Source organism: Diadema setosum, chromosome 1, assembly GCF_964275005.1.
Source record: "Diadema setosum chromosome 1, eeDiaSeto1, whole genome shotgun sequence".
Lineage (NCBI taxonomy): Eukaryota > Metazoa > Echinodermata > Echinoidea > Diadematoida > Diadematidae > Diadema > Diadema setosum.
In genome coordinates, this window is record NC_092685.1 from 32,060,493 (window position 1) to 32,082,439 (window position 21,947).

General features: G+C 37.9%; 1 protein-coding gene across 1 annotated transcript in view; it reads left to right on the top strand.

The window, feature by feature from the left end:
* LOC140229804 (kinesin-like protein KIF16B) overlaps positions 1–21,947 on the top strand; it is an 89,397-nt gene that overhangs the window by 43,150 nt on the left and 24,300 nt on the right. The window contains exons 16-18 of the mRNA XM_072310039.1: positions 19,437–19,496; positions 20,163–20,334; positions 21,511–21,648. Of these exons, the coding sequence (XP_072166140.1) occupies positions 19,437–19,496; positions 20,163–20,334; positions 21,511–21,648 (370 nt within the window). The remainder of the gene's footprint in view (positions 1–19,436; positions 19,497–20,162; positions 20,335–21,510; positions 21,649–21,947) is intronic.

A 21,947-nucleotide genomic window follows, 5' to 3' on the forward strand; every position in this document is an offset into this window, starting at 1 on the left:
ATTTACTGTGTTCTGCTAATAGGTGGTTCCCAATTTTAAATTCAACCAATTGTCTTACAACTCCTGATTCATAAAATATCATGCCTGCAGATACATGGCATCTACAGTACAATACAGTACAGACAGACCAAAAACAAGTAAAAAGGACATGAATTGTTAACATCAGCTTGACTTTGCTTGCAATTCCATTGCTGTAAATTATGGAAACATACTTGGATTTACAGATCATACAAACACAGGAAAAGATGTTACCAGCTGTTGAGTTTATGCCCTATATCCATCTAAGTGTTGGATGCATTATAGTTGTAGGGCTCAGGTTCTTTTTAGCTCTCTAGCAACTCATCACACCAAAAGCAGACAGGGCAGTGATGAAAATTACACAAATTACAATTGGATTTAGTTAACTCCTTCACTTTATGAGCATTTAACTTGAGATTGGGACATATGACTAATATGAATTAAAGATGCGCAAAAGACATCTTCCTACATTGTTCAATGTGTTGCCATGGTAACAACATTTTTATGAATGAAAGTCTGACAAAGATATTGAAGATTTAGCTAACTCCCTTAGTTTTTGAACATTTGACTTTAGATTTGGTGCAAGGACTAATATAGATTTTAGGTACAGGATGCAAAACACATCTTTTGTCAATGCTGAACAATGCATTACCATGGTAGCAGCATATTACTTTGAAAAGCACACACAAATTTTTGGATTGAACAGAATACCTTGGTTTTTGAGCATTTGGCTTGAAGTTTGGCAAATGTAACCATGATTATGTAGGTGTGTAAGCTTCATCTTTTGTCATGTCAAACACTTTTGCCATGATAACATTTTTTTTTTCTGAATAAAAACTACAAAAATATTGTGGCTTGGGCTAACTCCCTAAATTCTTAAGCATTTAACTTAAAATTTGGCAAAATGAACATTGTAGTTTTTTAGATGTGCAAAACACATCTTCTGTCAATTTTGAGGAATGCGTTTAACATGATGATCTCTTTTTGTTTCAAGTAACACATGTGCTGCCCTGTCTGCTTTTGGTGTGTTGAGTGCTAGAGAGCTAAGAGAACCTGAGCCCTACACAGTCGTATTGTCAGCCTGTCCTTTGTAATGGGCCAGAGTCTCTTTATATTGCATAAAAATTGATAGTATGGTAATCAGATGTCAACTTGATGTCATATCACATGCCGGTACCCACCAATAGACATACAAAATATTGCATTGAGTGGGCATTTTGAAGTGACATTGATAATCTCTGCAATGCTTGAAGGTATTTTTATGAAACTGAGTGCAGACAAGTATTACCAGCTGTAGAAATTCTCTAGGGAAAGCTTTGAGCCATGGGTTTGGAGTTCAAAGGTCAAGTAAAAATGCTAAAATTTCACATTTGTCTCCATATTTTGGAAATGGCTTGTGTTAAACTTTTATATATATATGCATGTTCTGCTTGACAATTATTCTTTCAAGAATTCTTGCATCCTGTGGTCAATGTTCAAGGGTCAAAAGGTCAGGTGAACATCACAAAATTTGCTGTTTGATGCTGAAATTGCACTGTTTTCTCCATGTCTTAAGGATTACCCAGTGCATACACTTAATTAAGCTGGGTATGTACAGGTATTACTGCACAATGATTCTGTAAGGAAAGATTTGGGCCATCAAACTTTGAAACATGTGATTTAAATGTTTTTACCAATCATGTGAAACTGTCATCTCGCACTATCAAGGTGTACAACAGACCTTTGGGAGAATAATGCAGTATGGTGGAGGCATACCAGTCACCATAGTAACATTTCTAGTTTTCTTTTATTATGTCTATCTAATCTCACCCATTTGCAGATATTAATGGTAAGTATTGGGATTAAGATAAAAGTACAGTGCAGCACAAGTAGGCTTGCAATGCATTCGCAACACTTGCAGGAAAATCGGGTTTGTCCAGTGCTCACAGTTACCTCAGAAATGATGATATTGACTATAAAACTGTGCACATATGTTTGTGTGCCTCCTCATGTGGGGGTTAAGTCTTGTGCAGTTCTCCTTTGTACTCTGCAGAGGCATGGACAGTGCTTTTTGAAAAAGACTCTGCGAAATGTAGAATTTGTGATCATATAGATGAACGGGTTTATTGTGCTGTTGAACTTAGCCAGGAACCCAAATGCGGCGCTGAGCTGCCACGGGAACTGTTTTCCAGTGATGGCGCGGTACTGCATCCCGACTACAAAGGGCCCCCAGCAGGTGAGGAAGGCTACAAAGACAACAAACACCCTCAATGCCTTTGTCACATGCTGCTGAGTCTCCCTGATTGAGTCAAGTTCCCCATCCTGCATGGCTGCCCTTTGGAGATAGCTGCTCCGCTGGGCTCTCCAGCTGATGCAGGCGATCCGGTAGCAGCAGAAGCAAATGATGCAGAGGGGGGCATAGAAGCCACATGTAAACAGAGTGAGAGTGTAGAACAAGGTCCCCTTTGTTGTCACGGCGACTGCACAGTTGGAAGCTCTGGGCTGGAACTCGGTGAAGTGCGGCACAGCTGCAGAAGAAGCAGCCACTGCCCCTCCATAGATCCAAGTGAAGAGAAGCAGTCGTGTGACACGCTGCTTGGAAAGGAGCCGCTGATAGCGCAAGGGCCTCGAGATGCAGATGTAGCGGTCCACGCTAATAAGGGCGATTGTCACAATGGAGACGATGCCAGCGACAATGGATGTAGCAACCATTAAGTGGCAGAAGAAATTCTTGTCTCCCACCTGTGTGACAGGGAAGCAAAATGGAAGGCAGAATACCCCAACTGTGATGTCAGCAATAGCCAGGTTGATAAGACAGAACCCTATGAGGAAGGAGGAATAAGAATAGTAAATATTAGGAGATGATGTTGATGTTTTCTTTTCAATCACATTGTTTTCTAATCAACCATATTGTTTTTCAGTACTTGATGAAATTAAACCCTAGATGATTGTTATGAACAATTCATTTACTCTCTCTAATTCCCTCAAACTTTCCATTATATGTCGTAGGCTAGTATACAGGAGAGAGGGAGAAAAAAGTGATGCATTCAGGGATTTGTACAATATGGCCTTTAAATATCACTTTTTCTCTGAAATAGCCATTTCCCTGCCCTCATGTAGTTCTCCTTTCTGGATGGTGGAAAAATAACCAACTGGTACAAAATAAATAAAAAACAAACAAACAACGTACTTCCAACGGTTGTGAATCGCCTCACAATTTTGTGAGCAATTAAGCTACCGCCTTACAGTTACTGGTATAGTGATGCCACTCACCTGTTTGATTGAAGAGACTGGACGAGGAGACTATGGTTCTGATTGACAGGCAATTGCTTGTGGTAATGACCGCAATGAGGATGCAAATTATTGTTATTAAGGTATAGTTTGGTACCACGACGCCAGGAGGCACCAACTCTGTTGTCTCATTGAGAAGTTCTGTTGTGGTTGCAATGTCCTGTAAAATACACAGCCAAAACACATGACAAAAATTAACAGTTGAAAGGAAAAGTGGACCATTTTGTATTTGCTTACATGTACGTAAATGTAATCATCCAATTTTATCCATATGTATCCTGAGAATCTTTTAAAAGTAAACCATGTGATTAATCTGCTTCAAAGCTGTGCATTTTCAGTTCTAAACTTTGAGTTTTGAAATGTTACTTTGTTGGATAATCATTCCAGTTTCATTGCTAGTTACCTCCGCCAAGGGAGGAGGTTATGTTTTCATCGGCGTTGGTTTATTTGTTTGTTTATTTGTTCATCTGTATGCAAAATAAAATAAGAAAGTTGTGAATGGATTTGGATGAAACTTACAGGAAAGGTTGAGAATGATACAAGGAACAGTAGAGTGGAATAGTACAAAAACAAAAACACAAGTGTCCTTGTGAGCTTTCTGCTATAATGTCACACACCAGTTTCAAAAGTGCAACTTATTCCCAATTATTTTGTATTTTGATACTACAGTGTCACTCATGTCACTCTTGCTTTTCATGATTTTTACATTTTCAGCTCACATAGATTAGTGATATTGCTTCTACCAACATCTCCTTGAAGTTAAAGGTCCTGTTTACCCTTGGGAGCAGTGATTTAAAAGATGTTCAAGATATCACTTTTGATGCATATATATTGGTCAGTTGTTTGACAAAATATCCTACCATATAAGATTTTTGCAATAAAGCCTAAAATATAAGGAGATATCAGTATTTTTCTCCTTGAACTGTAACTGTAGACGGTTTAGTCTGGAAACAATTTTGTTATAACTATTTTTCACATTTTGTATATTTAACAATAATTAACATCGATTATACTAGTTCAAATTTTTACATTGGTTGTTTCTATCCCTAACTCACAGTTTAGAACTATTTTGAAGCACTATTGCTGGGTTTTTGTTTCATCATTCTGCAAAGGGTAAATTATGCCTTTTAAGGTTTGTATCAAATACCCCAAGGGACTGTAACCACAGGAGATTGTTCAGTTTGTAGTTGGGGGGGGGGGGGGGGAGAATGGGGATAAGATATGAGTTGATCAATGGAAGAGACCAAAAGTGGTATGGTCAAGGCTGCAGATATTGGGTGGTAATGAGGGGCATTGAAGGAGTAAATCCTTTAATACTGTACTTTGTGTGCCCATTGCCATAGCAGGCTGGAGTGCTTTCTTTGGCTGGATGGGTATAAGAGATTACCTCATGAACCTCATCCCCATTGTGTTACCATGGCCTTCCTGTTGGGCTGTGGAACATTGCTACACCTGAATGGGCTTTGTCTAATCTACAACTGGTGGGTCAAGTTTGATGGGATTACGGCATGCTTATGAAGAAGCTGGGCAGTTAAGCTGCATTGCCTGGACACATCAAGAGTTAACCCATTGAGGACGGGCTGATTTTGCTACAACACGAATTTCCCATAGACACCTGCTCGATATACTTGGGACTCGTCTTCAGCGGGTTAAGGAAGACACGTTTTAGTGACTGGAAGTGTAAATATGATGAATGTGACGTACATGTAGTCTTGTTGGTCATCTTGTGCATTGCATGTAGGGAGCTTTAGATTTTGCGACGTGGACGCTTAACACAACGACTGCATCGACCATTCTCTTCTCTCCCTGCATTGTGTTGCATAATAGCTTTGGATTACCCGAGGTCGCAACCTCTAAAAAATAAAATGGTGCCTCCATATGATCAGTGTATCAAGTAGCTCTCTGCGTCGTGAATTGAGTGGACGGGAAAATAGTCCAGAACGCGTAGTGAAAACTCAGATGATGTGAGGTACTGTAAAAGTGGAATTTTTTGCGGTGTTGAAATTTTCGCACATTTCGCGCAAAAAGAAACAAGCGCGAAAATAAAAGTAAGCGAACGTTTTTGCTTCCCGTATGTTCTAGCAGTTGATGTCTTGATTCCACAGAACTAAAAACACACAAAACTCTTCTGACCAAGCCAATCGCGAAAAATTAGTCACATGAAAATATCCACTTTTACAGTATATATATATATATATATATATATATATATATAGTCATAGATGGATTTTGATAAGCTGTTTTACGCATGTGCAGAATGTTTTTTTCTTCTGAAAGTGTGCGTCGCAAAAATCTAAAGCTCCCTCGTGTGTAGTGCTGTATGTCACAGTTATCAGTGCCCATTGGGCTAGCTGACTCCATAGGTATTTATGTCTTTCAGAATTACATTGGCGCTAAAATCAAAATTGTGTGCTTTCTCCACTATTTTCTGTTTCCGTTTAGGGGTGCAAGAAAAAAGTTGATCTATGGGAAAAAAGAGGAGAAGGGAGAGAGAAAAAAAAAAGAATTTTATAATATCTATAAGAACATTCAATACTGGCATGCAGTCTGAAGAGCGTGTGTTATACAGAAGTCATGTTGGGTATGTCTTCTGCTCATAAGGGGGAAACAGCAAAAGGGTTAATTATGTAATGATCAATTTTCTCTGATTGAAAATAATGAAGTAATTTGTGTTTCAGTTTTTGGAGGGGAATATGAATAAGATATTTCACTTCTTTTTTTTTCTTCTTGCAATATAAGACCAAGGAGGTATTAGGATCGCCTTAATTAGACTCTATACCCATGTATTATAATTCACCTTTGATGAGTTTTTTGTTTTTGTTTTTTGTTATGTTTTTGTACCCCATCCACACATAGTGTGTATGGGGGTATATAGGAATCACTCCCAGGCTGGGTGGCTGGATAGTTACCGTATGTGAATAATATACAAACTTCATCTTTTGTCATTGTTGAACAAAGTGTTGCTGTGGCAATAGCATTTCTTAAATTATACAAGTATTGTAGATTTCGCTAACTCCCTCATCTTTCGAGTACTTGACTTGAAATTTGGAATATGTGACTGCTGTAGCATGTAAATCAGGAGACTTCATCGTTAGTCATTCAAGTTGTTACATAGTGGTTGCCTTGGCAACAGCATTATCTTTCATGAAAATCATACAAATTGCCTGTGGATTTAGCTATCTCCCTCAGTTTTGAAGCAATTTGACTTGAGGTTTGGCGCATGTGACAAAAGCAAATTTCAGATGTGCAAAACACATCTTCAGGCAATGTTGAACAATGCATTGCAATCATGGTAACAGCATTTTTTTTTTTCGATATAAAGCATGCAAAAAATTGTGGATTGAGGTAAGTCCCTCAGTTTTTCAGCATTTGAGTTGAAATTAGGCACATGCAACTGCTATGCTAAAATGTGCAAACTTCAACTTTCATCAATGTCAAACAATGTTGCTATGGGAACAGCATTTCTTCAAATGAAAATCATACAAATTACCAGTGGATTTAGCTCAACTGACTCAGTTTTTTTTTAGCATTCTATTTGCAGTTGGCATGTGTGACCAACTTCAATTTTAATGAGCAGAACACACCTTTAATCAATATTGAATATTGCATTGCCATGGTAACAGCATTTTTTGAAATAAAGAGCATACATTAAATATTGTGGATTAAGCTAACTCCGACAGTTTTAGACGGGATTATTAATCTCTGAGCGATAGTTCTAATTTTTTGCTGATATGTAATAGGATTTCCAGACTGCCAATGAAAATAAAATACTTGTGAGACACTATATTCGGATCCAGGAATTCTGGTAAGGGGGGGGGGGGGGGGCGCAACTAATATTTCTGGTGCCACTTTCGGGTTTCACTTCATTTTTTTCGTTTTATTTCTTTTGTTTTTAACAAAAAATAAAGGGGGGGGGGCGTGCGCCGGTTGCGCCCCCCTCTGGATCTACCACTGGTGTGTGTGTGCGAGCGTGTTCAGTGTGAAGAAAGTAAGTGTGTGTGTATCTTTGTGTGTGTAAATGCTGTACTGTGTTGATAGACTGTTTTTTCTTGTAGTGTGTTTGTGTATGCCTCTCTTTGTTTGTTTATTTGTTTTATTTTTTCAAAAAGGTAAAAAAAAAAAACCCACTATCAGCCTCAGGGCTGTTTTTTCAGTGAGTCCATATAAATCAATTTACATGGTATAAAACAACAAAATATAATTCAAAACAAAAGATAGCATTCACAACACGACAAGGGACATAAAAATGACAAAAACAAAAATACAGTAACAAAGCCTGATAAGGTAAAAAAAATCGTAAAGATACAAAAAAAAATATGATACCATCAATGAGGTTACATTAAATCTTTGCATATACATGTGTTTATGAATTATTCAAACTGACATATTTCAATGAGGATGTACATGGACTATGGACATTTGTAAAAAGTGAGCATCTCACTTATACAAACTTTTAATCTCAGTCCTGAAAGTTATCAAAAGTCCAACAAATGAGGAAGACCCATAGTCAGGTATCATAAAATATCTGCATGTAATATAAATTCCAGTGGCAACTTTGTGCTTGATTCAAGCTCAATTGTACAATTACTGCATGCTCTGTGTAGTCAGTATGTAATGTCACAATTTTATGTATAGTCTTAGAGGCAAGCAATGTGAACTGAAGGCCCCATTTTAGGTCTTAACACAACAGTATAAGGTATGGAACCTATCATTCTATTTAGAATTGAATGACATCTGTATTTAAATCTTACAGTGGTTTATACTGGTCACCCTTATTTTTTTTCCTTTTAATAGGAAACTCAGGCTTAATTTTCCATGGACTGCTAGTAGGCATGCAGGGTATTTTTATGTCAAACAATGACAGAGTTACAGTTTGTTGTAAGCTAGAATTTTTGATTGTTTGTGCAGAATCTATGGTCCTGGTCTAGGCTATCCTAGAGCTAGAAAAATAAGTGTTAAAAATACACTTTATTTGCTATAAAAAATTACATGCTCTTTCATGCACTATCCTAGCCAATATACTGTACACTCCAAATACACAATTAGCCTTGTGCAATTCCATCTTTTCTTGCCTTTGGCCTCCGGGAAATAAAACTATACTTGGGCTAATTGTAAATTTGTCATGCATACAATCTAGTACAGTGTATTCAAAATCGTGCAATATTTGTGTATTGTAATGCATATTTCCATAAAAGAAAGTGGATGACAGAGGTAATTGGGTTACATTCTTGTCCAATTTCTCATTTCCCTCCAAGAAATACATGCAACCACTCTCAAACATCCAGTCACAAATGCACACACCTTTAATAGCTGCCTTGGTCTTTCACTCTAATGCCTTTTTAGAGGTTGTGTAATACATTGTATAATGTTTCACATTCCCACAAAAGAGTTAACGATTTTCCCCCTAGAGATACAAGTACTGTCTCAAGAGGGAAATACACACAAGGCAATATACATACAGTTAAACTCGCATAAGTCGATCTTCTCGGGACTGAGCAAAACACATCGACTTAGGCGAGTTTCGACTTGTACGTAAGTCGAAAAAAATCGACTTAAAGTTACACCACACGTACAGTGTACATGTATGTTGTCTACTCTGGAGCCGAGAGCTGGAGCGGTGTGCCCGATATTTGCCCTTCAGCAAGACACTTTATCCACATTGATGCAGGCTAGGGCTCCACACTAACTTTTATTTTGGTGGCCCCAAAATGATTGATTTTTATATTTTGGTGGCCCGAACAAAACAAAAAAACAACAACAAAAAACAAGCAAAACTAAATCGGTCCTACGTTCGGTCCGAAAGTTACCGTTATTTATTTCTGATTGTAAAAGCAATCATCCGCCATTTACAAGTATTTTAACACCTTCCGGAGCCGAATGTTGCCGTTAATCATTTTCAAATGTAAAAACAAGCAACCGACATTCATTCTAGGATCTTACGGAGCTGAATATCATCCTTATTCATTTCCGAACGTGAAAGCAAATATCCGCTTTTTATTTCATCATCTAAATGAGCCGATTGATACCGTTAATCATTTCCAAATGTAAAAGAAACAATCTGTTACTTACTTTAGCATCGTACGGAGCAGAATATTACCGTTATTCGATCTCCAAATTCAAAAGCAAACTACCGACATTTATTTTATGATCGTAAGGAGCCGAATGTTACTGCTGTCCACTTCCGAAAGTGAAATGAATCATCTGACATTTATTTTGGCATCTTCAGGAGTCGAATGTTACATGCTATTTACTTTCGAACGTAAAAGCGAACTTTCGGCAATTATTTCATCATCGTACTGAGTTGAATACCATAGTTATTCATTTCCGAACGCCAAAGCAAACATTCAACATTTATTTTAGCATCTTCCGGAGCTGAATGTTATTGCTATTTACTTTCGAACATAAAAGCAAACATAAGGCATTCATTTTATCATCGGACGGAGTTGAATACTATTGTTATTCATTTCCGAACGTTAAAGCAAATATCAAACATTAACTTTACCATCAAACGCAGCTAAATGTTACTGTTATTCATTTCGAAATTTAAAAGCAAACATCCGACAGTTATTTAGCATCGTATGGAGAAGAATATTACTGCTATTCACTTCCGAATGTAAAAAACAATCATCTGACATTTATTTTAGCATCTTCTGGAGCGGAATGTTATTGCTATTTACTTTCGAAAGTAAAAGCAAACACCCGACATTTATTTATCATCGTACGAAGTTGATTATTATTGTTATTCATTTTCGAACGTCAAAGGGATAATTCGACATTTACTTTAGCATCTTCCGGAGCTGAATGTAATTGTTATTTACTTTCGAACGTAAAAGTAAACATCCGGCATTTATTTTATCATCGTATGGAGTTGAATATCATTATTTTTCATATCCGAACGTCAAAGCAAACATTCGACATTTATTTCAGCATCTTCCGGATACTTTTTTCATCCTTATTCATTTCCGAACGCAAAATCAAATCTCTGACATTCCAAAAGTATAAGCAAACATCCGACATTTATTTTAGTATTATACGGAATCGAATACTACCGTTATTCATTTCCAAAATTAAAAGAGCAAACATCTGACATTTATTCAGCATCTTATGGAACTGATTGTTACCGCTTCATTTCCAAAACTGAAGGCAAACATTCGGCTTTTTTGGTGACCCGGCGTGCGTTTTTGGTGACCCCGGTCGCAAATTAACCATTCGCGAAATCGTGATTCGATTCGCGAAAAGACTCCGCTAAAATAAGGCATAGATCGCTACACTCGGCAGGGGCTACGTCGTCCTTTCACCAGGTCTCGTTACAAAACCAAAATCTCGCGTGAGTTCTTGCGTTACCTATCGTTAATGTTAACGAAACATCGTTAATTTGCGCTAGGGATCGTTACTCATCGTTGCTACAAACGTTAATTTTCCCGATCGTTAGTTTACGTTACTAACGATTCAGGTGAAACCGCTTGCGTTAATGAAACGTTAATGTTTATTTACGCAGTTTCTTTTGGTATATACTGTATGTTAACAAAAACTGGCGTCTCGTGATTTTGACAGTGATTTATTACACAATAAAATCTTATTCGACTTAGGCACAGTGAATTCAATGGTTTTTCCGTGAAAGTGTTCTTGGAATTTCATCGACTTAAGCGAGTATTCGACTTAAAAAATTCGACTTATGAATGAATTAATACACGTAAGTCAATGGGGAAAAATCGGGACTTTTTAAAATTATCGACTTGCGCGATTATTCGACATATGCGATGTCGACTTAGGCGAGTTTAACTGTATATACAATATGTATATTATATACTATAATATGGTCAACAAGTAAAGATGCATTGTCGTCTTATCCCATCCCTGTTGGCAGCCAGTCAAATTCTTCAATGATATTACCTGATGTGATGTCGCATCCTCACTATATTAGTCATGTGATTGCATTTTGACCAGTTACCAGCTAGTTTTTATGCTGTGTGGCCAGACGATTTGTTATCATTTGAATCATTTGTTTTAGATTAATATAGGAAAGGCAAATGGACAAATTCAGCTCTGGGCTGGAGCTCAAAAGCATTATGGAAAAAAAAAATCATTGTTTCAGACCACCCAATCTTAATCCAATCTAAATCAGTCATCTGCTCCTAATTATGATTTTAGATATATCTGTTTATGTATCAGGGCCTTGGTGTTAAGGCTACATCATATCGAAAAAGCACTTTGGAGATCCCTCCTTTGACCCCCCAACCCACAGATTAGCATGCACCCTGCAGTGCTTTCTTTGCAGGTTGCACAGATGTCAGCAGCCTGATTGTCAATGAATAGAGATTACCTAATCCCCCTTATCTCTCTTGAGTCACCATGGCCTAACTGTTTGACTGGGGCTCAGTGCTGCACCTGAATTGGCTTTGACCTTATCTATAACTGGGTCAAATTCAAGTGGACTACTGACTGCATATGAAAAAAAAAAACTTCTGGCAAGTTGAAGTGCCTAAGCACATAAAGGGTTAGTTGTTGTTTAATCATGACTTTATTCAAGTTCAAGAAAGTGTGAGAATAACAAGTATACAAAAGAACCAGGTCCACCGTTTCATTCAAAACGAATGGCAGGTTTAGACACATACATGGGGGTACAAAACAACAATATTAGAGTTTACATTATTGCAACCCATATCACACTATTCTATTCCGATCTATTCCGATCTATTGTGAACACCTGAACTTTTGCATTACTTCTATGACGTGAGTATGATGTCACTGAGGATAATTGGAGCATCTTATTAACTTATGAAACTGTAAATCTTGGTTGCATGTATGGGCACCGAGGGATGACCGCTGCTGAAAAACCCCTGCAGAACTTTTTAAAGGCGTGCAGCATCTGTGTGAACAAAGAACACGTCTCATGATGCTTCAGAAAAGTAACCCTGGCTAATGATGTTATGTGCATGCATCCAGCCCCTCCCTCCCCCCCCCCCCCCTTCCCGGGTTCTCAAGCGATGGGTTGTACACTGATCATCTATGGGTACTTCGCCCCATGCTACCAGTGTGACAATTGAAGAGTTTGCAGAAATAGACTTTTAAAGGATTCACACTGTATACAAATACCATCATATGCATTCCTACTTTTTCATCTAATTTCACTGCATGAATAACTCTTCATAATTATGTAGCCATTGTTTTAAGGGCGTGTTTCGAGGTCTGATTTGTTTTTACCCTGCACTTGGCTGCAACATTCATTTGTTTGTCTGTTTATTTGAGTGTATGTTTGTTTGTTTTTTTCTATTCTGTTGCGCCCAGTAGATGGTTATGCTGCCTGTATGTGTGCCTCTAATGTCCCAACCCATCTTGCATTTACTTATACTGTTATATTAACTCTTCATTGTGATCTGAGTATTGGTATGTTCCACATTATTATTATTATATTCATCTTAACCTATCTTGTTAATCCTTTAAATGTGATACTGCCTAGTAGTTGGGGGCCTAAGGGCTAAAAATGGGTTGTTTGGTTCAGATTCTTCCAAAAGCACCAAATTTGGCTCATAGGTCCCTTGTACCATACTCTTTCGATTTTTGATGGGCGCCAAGACTAAAAATCCTTGGGGCCGCCATATTGGTGAAATCCAATATGGCCGCCATTCGGGTTAAAGGTCAACTGCAGTTACAAATTGAAAAGGTTGATTAATGTCATGAATCCCATGTGAAAGATTTTACGGGGTCAGAGAATGTGATTCTAAATATAATTTCTGCAATTCAAGGTCATTAATCACCTCTCAAGGTCACTTTCAAGGTCAAATAAGGGTCAAATCAGGCATTTTGTGCATTTTTTTTTTGAAATGGCGTCTGTGTGCATTCAACTGCAATTCACTGGTACCCCTAATTTGTCCCAATTGTCATCTCTTCCATACTCCTTCAATGGTCAATTAGGGCCAAGAGGGGTTCAATCCCCCTACATATCAATAATGATTATGACAAATAAATGAAAAAATATATTTCATTGTATATATACATATATATATATATATATATATATATATATATATACATATATATATATATATATATATATATATATATATATATATATATTGAAATTTTTAGCACAGAAAACAGGCTTCCGTCGGTTTCGTTTTCTTTTCTCATTTTCTTTGCTCAAAGTTTTCACTATTTATTGATTGTTTCTGGTCAGTTTTTCCTTTCTTTGTTTCAATATATATATATGTATATATATATATATATATATATATATATATATATATATATATATATATATGTATATAAATACATAAACATGCTTAAATACGGCCGCCATAGTATTCCAAGGTGCCGAATCAGGGTGCAATGGCAAAGAGGGTAATAAACACGCCTAATCTTATTTTGTCTTCGTTTTTCCTTCTGACGAGATAGCTGGATAGCCCGTATATGCAACTAACTGGTCAGTTGTATGTACTTGGGGAGGACCATTTTACCGGTTTATGCACCTTGAGTTTTCCGATAACGGAATGCCGATTCGGGATCTTTTCATGTGTCTGCTGGGTTTGTGATTCTTTCACACAAGTGACTTCCATTTTTTATATCTAAGTGATGAGGTGCAAAGTGTTGTGCCTCTACTAGAGGGGACGGTATGACAACACACACCATTGCTCAGCTAGACTTAAGATAAGTGTGATTCGAACCCGCGCCGTAACACAAGTCTTTAGACCGCAAGCCATACGCTACCGACTGAGCCACCTCGTCACCTTTCATGGTCAATTATATAACTTTCAGCTGGCAAGCGATATGATTCTCCTCCTGCTGAAATTGGTGTATGCCTGTTCTCCCTTGACAAAACAGCGTCTGCTTCTTCAGTGAAGGAAGCAATGGCCGAAGCTTCCAGGGAATTGAGCTCCTCAATCCAGGTCAGACCAGTATTTTAGGGGCAGTTAGCTAAATTCGATTATTAAAGTACTTTCATTGCAGTATCTTATCAGAGTAGGTGAAGACAATTCAGCTGAAGTTTTTTTTCTTATCTCTTTCTATTCTCTTTTTATCAAACGAAACCGTTTCTTTACTGAAAGAGCAAATGACTAGGGAAACTGAACACCTACATTGATGTTGTATGGGATACTGATCCTTAAGAAAATAATCTTAACATTTTTGCGCAGCAACACTGCATGTGCAGTCCTCTGACAAGAGATAGTGATGGCACCATTCAAATCTCAAATTATGACAGGACGAGTGTAGCGGCTTCCTGAAAATTAAGATTGAAAAATAAAGAACTGCCCTCATTTATCAGCGCACAGATATCCAAGAATAAATGGGACGAACAACTCATCCTGAGCACCTGATACGAGACGGAAATATCCAACAGGAATTGTGATCTCACAACCCTTCAGCTTTCCAACAACTTATATGCGATCTACGCAAAGATATCCTTACAAAGGATGACATAACGTTTTCTGAAAGCATTTTCTGAAAACAGTATACATTCGTACGGATGAGCATAACATCACATTTTCGGTAGTGTGCTTTCTTTTTTAATCCCTTTGATCTGAGGGAGTTACGGGTGGGTCGTGGTATTGAAAAGATAAAGGCCTTTTCAGCTCGTTCCTGTATAGCATACCTCTCTTCCAGAGTCCAACATCAGGCACTGACAGGGTGCGACATTACTTCAGACTTGCTTTGATGTGGCATGCAAAGTGCCTAAGTAGTATGGATCAGCAAACCAGAGCTCACTGACACACTAACTACCTTAATAATCGTGCTCATGTCCAGCAAGGACTGATGAGCAACAAGGTATATGGGGCAACCAGCGTCAACGAAGGCAGGCATCATCTCGTCATAACGTGGGAGCAGATCTGGCTGCTGCAAGTCAATTTCTACTGGAATCATGACAGCATGGGTCATGATGTGATCCCTGACTTCAGGGAGCGGAGTTGGGGGAAAGATGGCACAGGTACATGGCAATTACTAGTACTATCGGCCACTCTCCGCAATGCTTCAGTACCAAATTTCATTCTTCTACACAACACTCAAGGCATGCATTGGGAGGTGGAAAACATGGAAATGGAAAAAAAATTAATGAAATGAATGAATGAATGAATGAATGAATGAATGAATGAATGAATGAATGTGAAAATGCACAATGTAAGAGCAGGTGTCAGGCGAGCCATGGTCAGTACAATGTAGTTTGATATCGCTGCAAACTTAAAGTGGGGGGGGGGGTGGGAGGGGATTGAGGGCCTATCTGACGGGAGGAGACATTGTCGCTATGCCAGCGTCTCGAAGAAATTATTTTCGCTGTCACAACTAACGCGATTTCCAGAGCGACGTCCAAGACGTCTTCAAACAAAGGGACAACTTGTTTGCTTGGAAGTCACGGGGATGTTGGCACGGCTTTTGCAGTCGCAGGGACTTATCAGAGACGTCTTTTCTCAGCGACTTTCCCCTTTCGTCGCCATTATGTTATTACGGTCTCCACAAGATGCGGGGACATCTCGAAGATGTTGCAGACAAATTTAGTCCCCAAGACGTGGCCGCAGTGATGGAGACTTCGCAGAGACGTCTCGGAGACAAGCTGGAAGACGGAAATTAGTCTCTGCAAAAATCGAAAATGTTCGATTCTCCTGCGAATCCTGGAGATCGGGCTCGTCTCCAGGAGACGTGCGTCGTAGAGATGTTGCGGAGAGTAGAGTTGCAACCTATAGTCTTCAGACTAACGAGATACCAACTTATAAAGTCTTGTGATATCATACCAATTTGCGTCCAAGCACTTTGGACAGAATCTTAATATACCCTAGAAGGTGTCATGAAAGTTGTATTATAACATATCTAATCTGTACCCTGTTAATGGGGTCACAGTGGCACCAGTGAAATATGCTTGTTCCCTACATGGCGTCACCAGGACCGTCATGTTCTCTGAACGGCATATTTAGCTGTGGAGAAACATACAATTTCCTATAAGGACTTTAGAATAGAACTTTCTTACACAAGTTCGAAAATAGCAAATTGATGCCAACCTGATGTACTAAAAACTCTCTTAAACACGAAAGATTTTTTTTTCATCCAGATTAGGAGTGATCTTCATAATTATTATTTCATTGAATTTAATTCTGAATTATGAATATCTATTGCGATTGAGGATTCCTGAACTGCAACAGAGAAATAAAAACACTTCTTTTTTTAGTGGCAACATCAAGGACGCTTGTAATATAGAGAGTAGCCCCCTCCCCCTTATTGCTAAACTATCAATATATTAGGCAACAATAGGATTCTATTTCTCATATATGTATGTTTTTATTGCATTCCTTGCAGATGAAGATGAAAACAAAAATGCAATATCAAATCTTGAAAACTCTTTGAAAGGGCGTTACCCAGAATTCTAATTAACTATTTTGGCTGTCATTAAAGCAAATGCAAATATATTGAATTCCGCAAATGACCAGTCGGTGAGGACATTTCCTCTTAGCGCCTGTTATGTAAAAATAATTAATGGAATGATTGTGACGTGTACTATGATATGCCATAGCTTTGGACAGAACCTCACTTAAAAGCTTGTGTAGCCATATTATAACAGGCCATTATTGAATTGATGCAGAAAAAAATTACCGTAAGTAATCATTAAAAATGAAATTGAACGGTTACCAAGTCTTCAAATTTAAAGGACAAGTCCACCTTTTAATACCTGTGGATTTAATTAATGCAACAATATTAGTAGAACACATCAATGAAAGTTTTGGGAAAATCGGACAATCCGTTCAAGAGTTACGAATCTTTTAAGTATCTGCGCAGTCACCGCTATATGAGAAGACTACTACAATGTATGATGTCATATGCGTACAACGATATAAAGAAAATAAAAGGAGAATTTCACAAAACCTTACTTTTTGAGTAAAGTGCACATTTCTTCGACTTGTTACTGACATAATGTTAAGGGTAATATTATTTCCCCCTGCCTTCTGAAAGAGAGAAGTCAAGTGTTCATTTGTTATGCGAGAAAAGTGAGAATATGTTGAATTTTCTTTAATCTTTCTTTATATCGATGTACACATGTGACATCACAAGCTATAGTATTCTTCTCATTCAGCCTTAAGTGAGCAGAAACTTTAAAAATTCATAACTTTTGAATGGATTGTCCGATTTTCCTCAAACTCTCTCTGATGTGTTCTACTAATATTGTTGCATTCACTGAACCCACATGTCTATGAAGATGAAATTGTCGTTTAATTGTGAAATAAGGATCTCAGTAAGGGGTTCTTATTATAATTCATGAGTGTATGCCTACAGTGTTTGAAATCTTAACATGAAAGCAGATATATTGATGTTACTCGTGAGAAAGCCTACCTTTCCCTCTCCCACAGCCCGCAACAACTGCAATTCTATTAGCAGGGCTTGCGTTCCTCCTATATTGACTATAGGCAAGCCATTTTCTAAATTACCTATTGTGAATATAATGGTTTGACCCCAAATGACCTTTAGGGAGACCTTATAAGGAAAAGTTGACATTAGACCATAAAAACAACTTCAGAATCGAATTCCTTGACCCATAAACCTTCTAAAGCTGACTTTCCAAATTATTGTAACACTTTAAAGGTTTTTAGTTGCTATACTGGCCTTTAAACGTAGGTGGCAGCCATATTGAATTTTGTAAATATGCCGCCCCGGAGGGCGCCCTTCACAAGAAATATCCTTTTTTCAGCCGTCGACAACTGCAATTCTATTACTAAGGCTGGCATTCCTGGAATATTGACCATGGGCAAACCATTTTTTTCAATAAAATGTTATGAATACAATGGCTTGACCCCTAAATGACCTTAAGGTGACCTTATTAGGAAAAATTGACTTCAGACCATAAAAACAACTTCAGATTCGAATTCCTTGACCCAGAAAACCTCTTAACCTGACTTTTTAAATGATTATAACCCTTTTATGTTTTCAAATGCAAGTGACCTTTAAACCTATATGGCGGCCATATTGGATTTTGCCAATATGGCCGCCCCAGAGGGCGCCCTTCTTGGCGCCCATCAAAAATCGAAATAGTATGGTTTGGGCTACATGTGTGCCAAATTTTGGTGCTTTTGGAAAATTTTGAACCAAAAATCCCTTCCGCCCCCCACTATAGTTATTGTATGATGATTTTAAGAATACCAAAACCATCTTGTCTATATTCTTCTTTTTCATTCTTATAAAAAAAATACCCCTTACAAAATATACATTTTTTTGTGTGTGTGTGTGCTAATCTGTAGCCTTGCATTTACAACACATGATTATTAGATCTTTTAAAATGTGTCATGATTTGTGTACCAGTTTATGGTTCAGGTGAGTTTTGTTTGTCATGCATGAAATATCACTTGATTGACATGGTTAAGATAGCTTGAAGTGATACAAAAAAATTGTGTGTAGAATATTACATACTCAAGTTGTATATGGACTGCATCAAGTGCCTGGTCCTTTAAGTGTATATTGGTCGTAGCTCTATCTATCTATCTATCTATCTATCTATCTATCTATCTATCTATCTATATTTTTTTTTCAGCTTTACATTCGTTTGCTCACCCAATTTCTACGTGTATCCATGTTTACTGGCCTTCGTGCATAAGACTCATACTCATGTGTTATATAATGTAGAAATACCAGGCTCTTGAATATCATTTAATGAAAAATCATTAAGATCTTGCTTAATGTGAAAAGAATGAGTCATGAATGTGCATTGCCCTATTCTTACCTTACTCAAACAAAGCAAAAACAAAACAGCATTGCTTGCATGGAATTCAGTATTGCATATTCTTTTATTATGCTTCCTATCATGATTAACATTCATTTGTCACAAACCTGAGGTAGGCTTTCACACCCGCTTTCTGATAACAGGTATAAGCTCAATTTTTCTCATGTCCATATTTATCAGTTTCTGGTGTTGTTGTTGTTTTTTTTTTCTTGTAGGAGGTGCTGCAAAAAAGAAGAAGAAATGTATATTATATTCATAGAATGCCTGAAAACTAAGTCAAATCTTGCATGAAGCATTTTTCGTGTCATTTAATGATTACTGTGTCAAATTATATTTATTTTGTACTGTTTAGTGACTGAGAGGAGATCTAAGCTCTTTATGAGACTTTGTTCACAGTGAACCAGTATTTTAGTTGGTTTCATCTCAATATTGATGTAATTTTCTTGTGTGTGAACAGGTGAAAGTTTTGACAGAAGAGTGGGCATCAAAGTGGAAGGAGACTCAAACTCTTCTCAAGGTGAGATATCAATTTGAAGATGATACAATGTCATCATCATGTACGTTTTTCCCCTCATTCTTTTATAACCTGTCGCTAGGTTACCAGAAACCATTGTCATCTTGGGGGAGTCCACGGTGAAAAGATTACTGCACCAAATTTGGAGTGATTTGTTACTCAGCCTTGGTAAACTCGTGTGCATGATTTTGAAATCTTCTGTGCAAATATACAGTAATTTATATCGACTCTACTTCCAGTATAAATCTATCTATGGTAATCTTTTGTGGACTGGGTGTTAAGTTATATTGAAGCTGCTTTCAACCTCCATTTATGTCAAGTAGATTTCAAATGCAGTTCTGCTTTAAATCAGATTATTAGAGTATGTGTGTGTGTGTGTGTATTTGTATATACGTAAATGTTGTATTCATACTATATGTTTATATTTGCTATTCTGTGTTTGATAAATCAAATCAGGAAGTGTAGAATCAATGCATAGATTATACAGATTAGCTCTCTCTTCATTTCTGTTTGTCTGTTACAGTAGATCAGGCACCTGCTTCCACAAATACACATGTATGCATACACAAGCATATAAGAACAGTACTTTGCAAATGATATATGTATATAAACATATTCACCTATCTATGTTTGCATACGCATTCCTGTCCCTGTGTGATCATTGAACAGGAGCGCACGCTTGCACTGCGCTCAGAAGGTGTGGGTGTGGTCCTGGACTCCGAGCTGCCTCACCTGAGCGTGATCGACGACGACCCTCTCAGTACGGGGCTGAAGCTGTACCACATCAAGGAGGGTACGACCACCGTGGGCCACCAGGATGCTGATAACAAATATGACATCAGTGAGTTCTGACTCTTTACACTCTTTATTAACCCACAATGTTTAGAAACCACAGTTTGTGGTTTGGTGCTATAATTACATATCTCTTCATTATGATTCTTACTGCTCTTTCCTACTATTTCGTAGAGTAGAATAAAAGCGGTCAACAGAGATAGACCATCTCTGTCATCATCTATCAAGAGTATCCAGGGAGATAGAAAGAAAGAACTATGGATAGATGGATAGATACTGGTAGATTGATACCATATCAGGGCAATTACCCCCGGAGGGCAATTACCCCCAGTTAAATACTGGATAGTGACTAGGTTAGAGTAAAAATTAGGGTTAGTGTTAGGTTTAGGTTTCAGGGTTTGGGTTAGGGTTAGGATTAGGTTCAGGATTAGGGTTAGGGTCATGGTAAGGGTCTGAGGTAATTGCCCAGGGGGTAATTGCCTTAGATCCACTGAGAAAAACTAACAGACACAGAGTGATCTATATAACCATAAATAGATCCTTGTCATTTGATTGGTTGTTTGATGTTGATCATTTGTCCCATCTTACTATTACATCATCATTCATGCAAATGTGGCTCCATTTACTGTGCAGTCATGGATCTCTGCAATTTGCTCCAGAGCCCAGCACACTATGTACGTAAAATGCTTGCATTGGAGTGTGCAATGTGATCAAGCATATTAACCGACAGCGCGCTAGCGTATAGCGATCAGTGAACACTCTCTTGATCTCAGATCTTGCACATTCTCTCTTGTTTCTAAATTCATGAAACATCAAATGACAAAGATCTATTCTTGGGTGTTATATAAAACAAATAATAAATGTTTTTCATTTGTGTAAGGTAGAGGTGTGAGATTTCTTCAATTTGTCTCCCTTTACAATGAAATTTGTAAGGGAGACAAATTGAAGAAAACTCACACCTTAAAATTGCATCAGTAAGGGAATCAATGAAATCATTGGTAGGAAAAAAAAAAAAAACACCTCAGCATCTCACTTGCTGTGACAACAGTGCAAATGTGCTAACTTTTGACTAATGTGGAGCTGTTATGCAAAACTTTGCCGGGGATGAATGACAAGAATAGTGAAGATCAAGAGCATTCAAATGCAGTGAGAATCAGATTGCAATATCTTTCAATTCATCCGACAACCTGCATAATGTGCGGTTGGTTGCTTATTTTCTTTCCAGTGCTGAGCGGTCTTGACATTCAGGATGAGCACTGTCGCTTCATCTGTACCAACGGCAGCGTTTTCCTCCACCCCATCCCGGGAGCTGACTGTGCCGTCAATGGCAAGTTGGTCACAGAGCCAATGAAGCTCACTCAAGGTAAGACCACATAGATGTCTCATTGCTTTTTATGTTATCCTCTTGCATTTGTCATAAATGTGTTTTTTTTTGTTGTTGCATTTTTGTGTGATTCTTGTATGTTTATATAACCTCTTATTGCTGCAATATGTGTATCAGGAGAGGGAGGGGTGGGGTACATGTCCCCCCTGACATTTGCAGCAAGTCTTGAATCCCTCTGTAGCAATTGCAGAAGATATTCCTTGACGTATCAAAGTTCACAAAGGTCAGCGATCTTTCCTTGTTTGGGTATGTCACAAACTGAAAGTTGATTATAAACT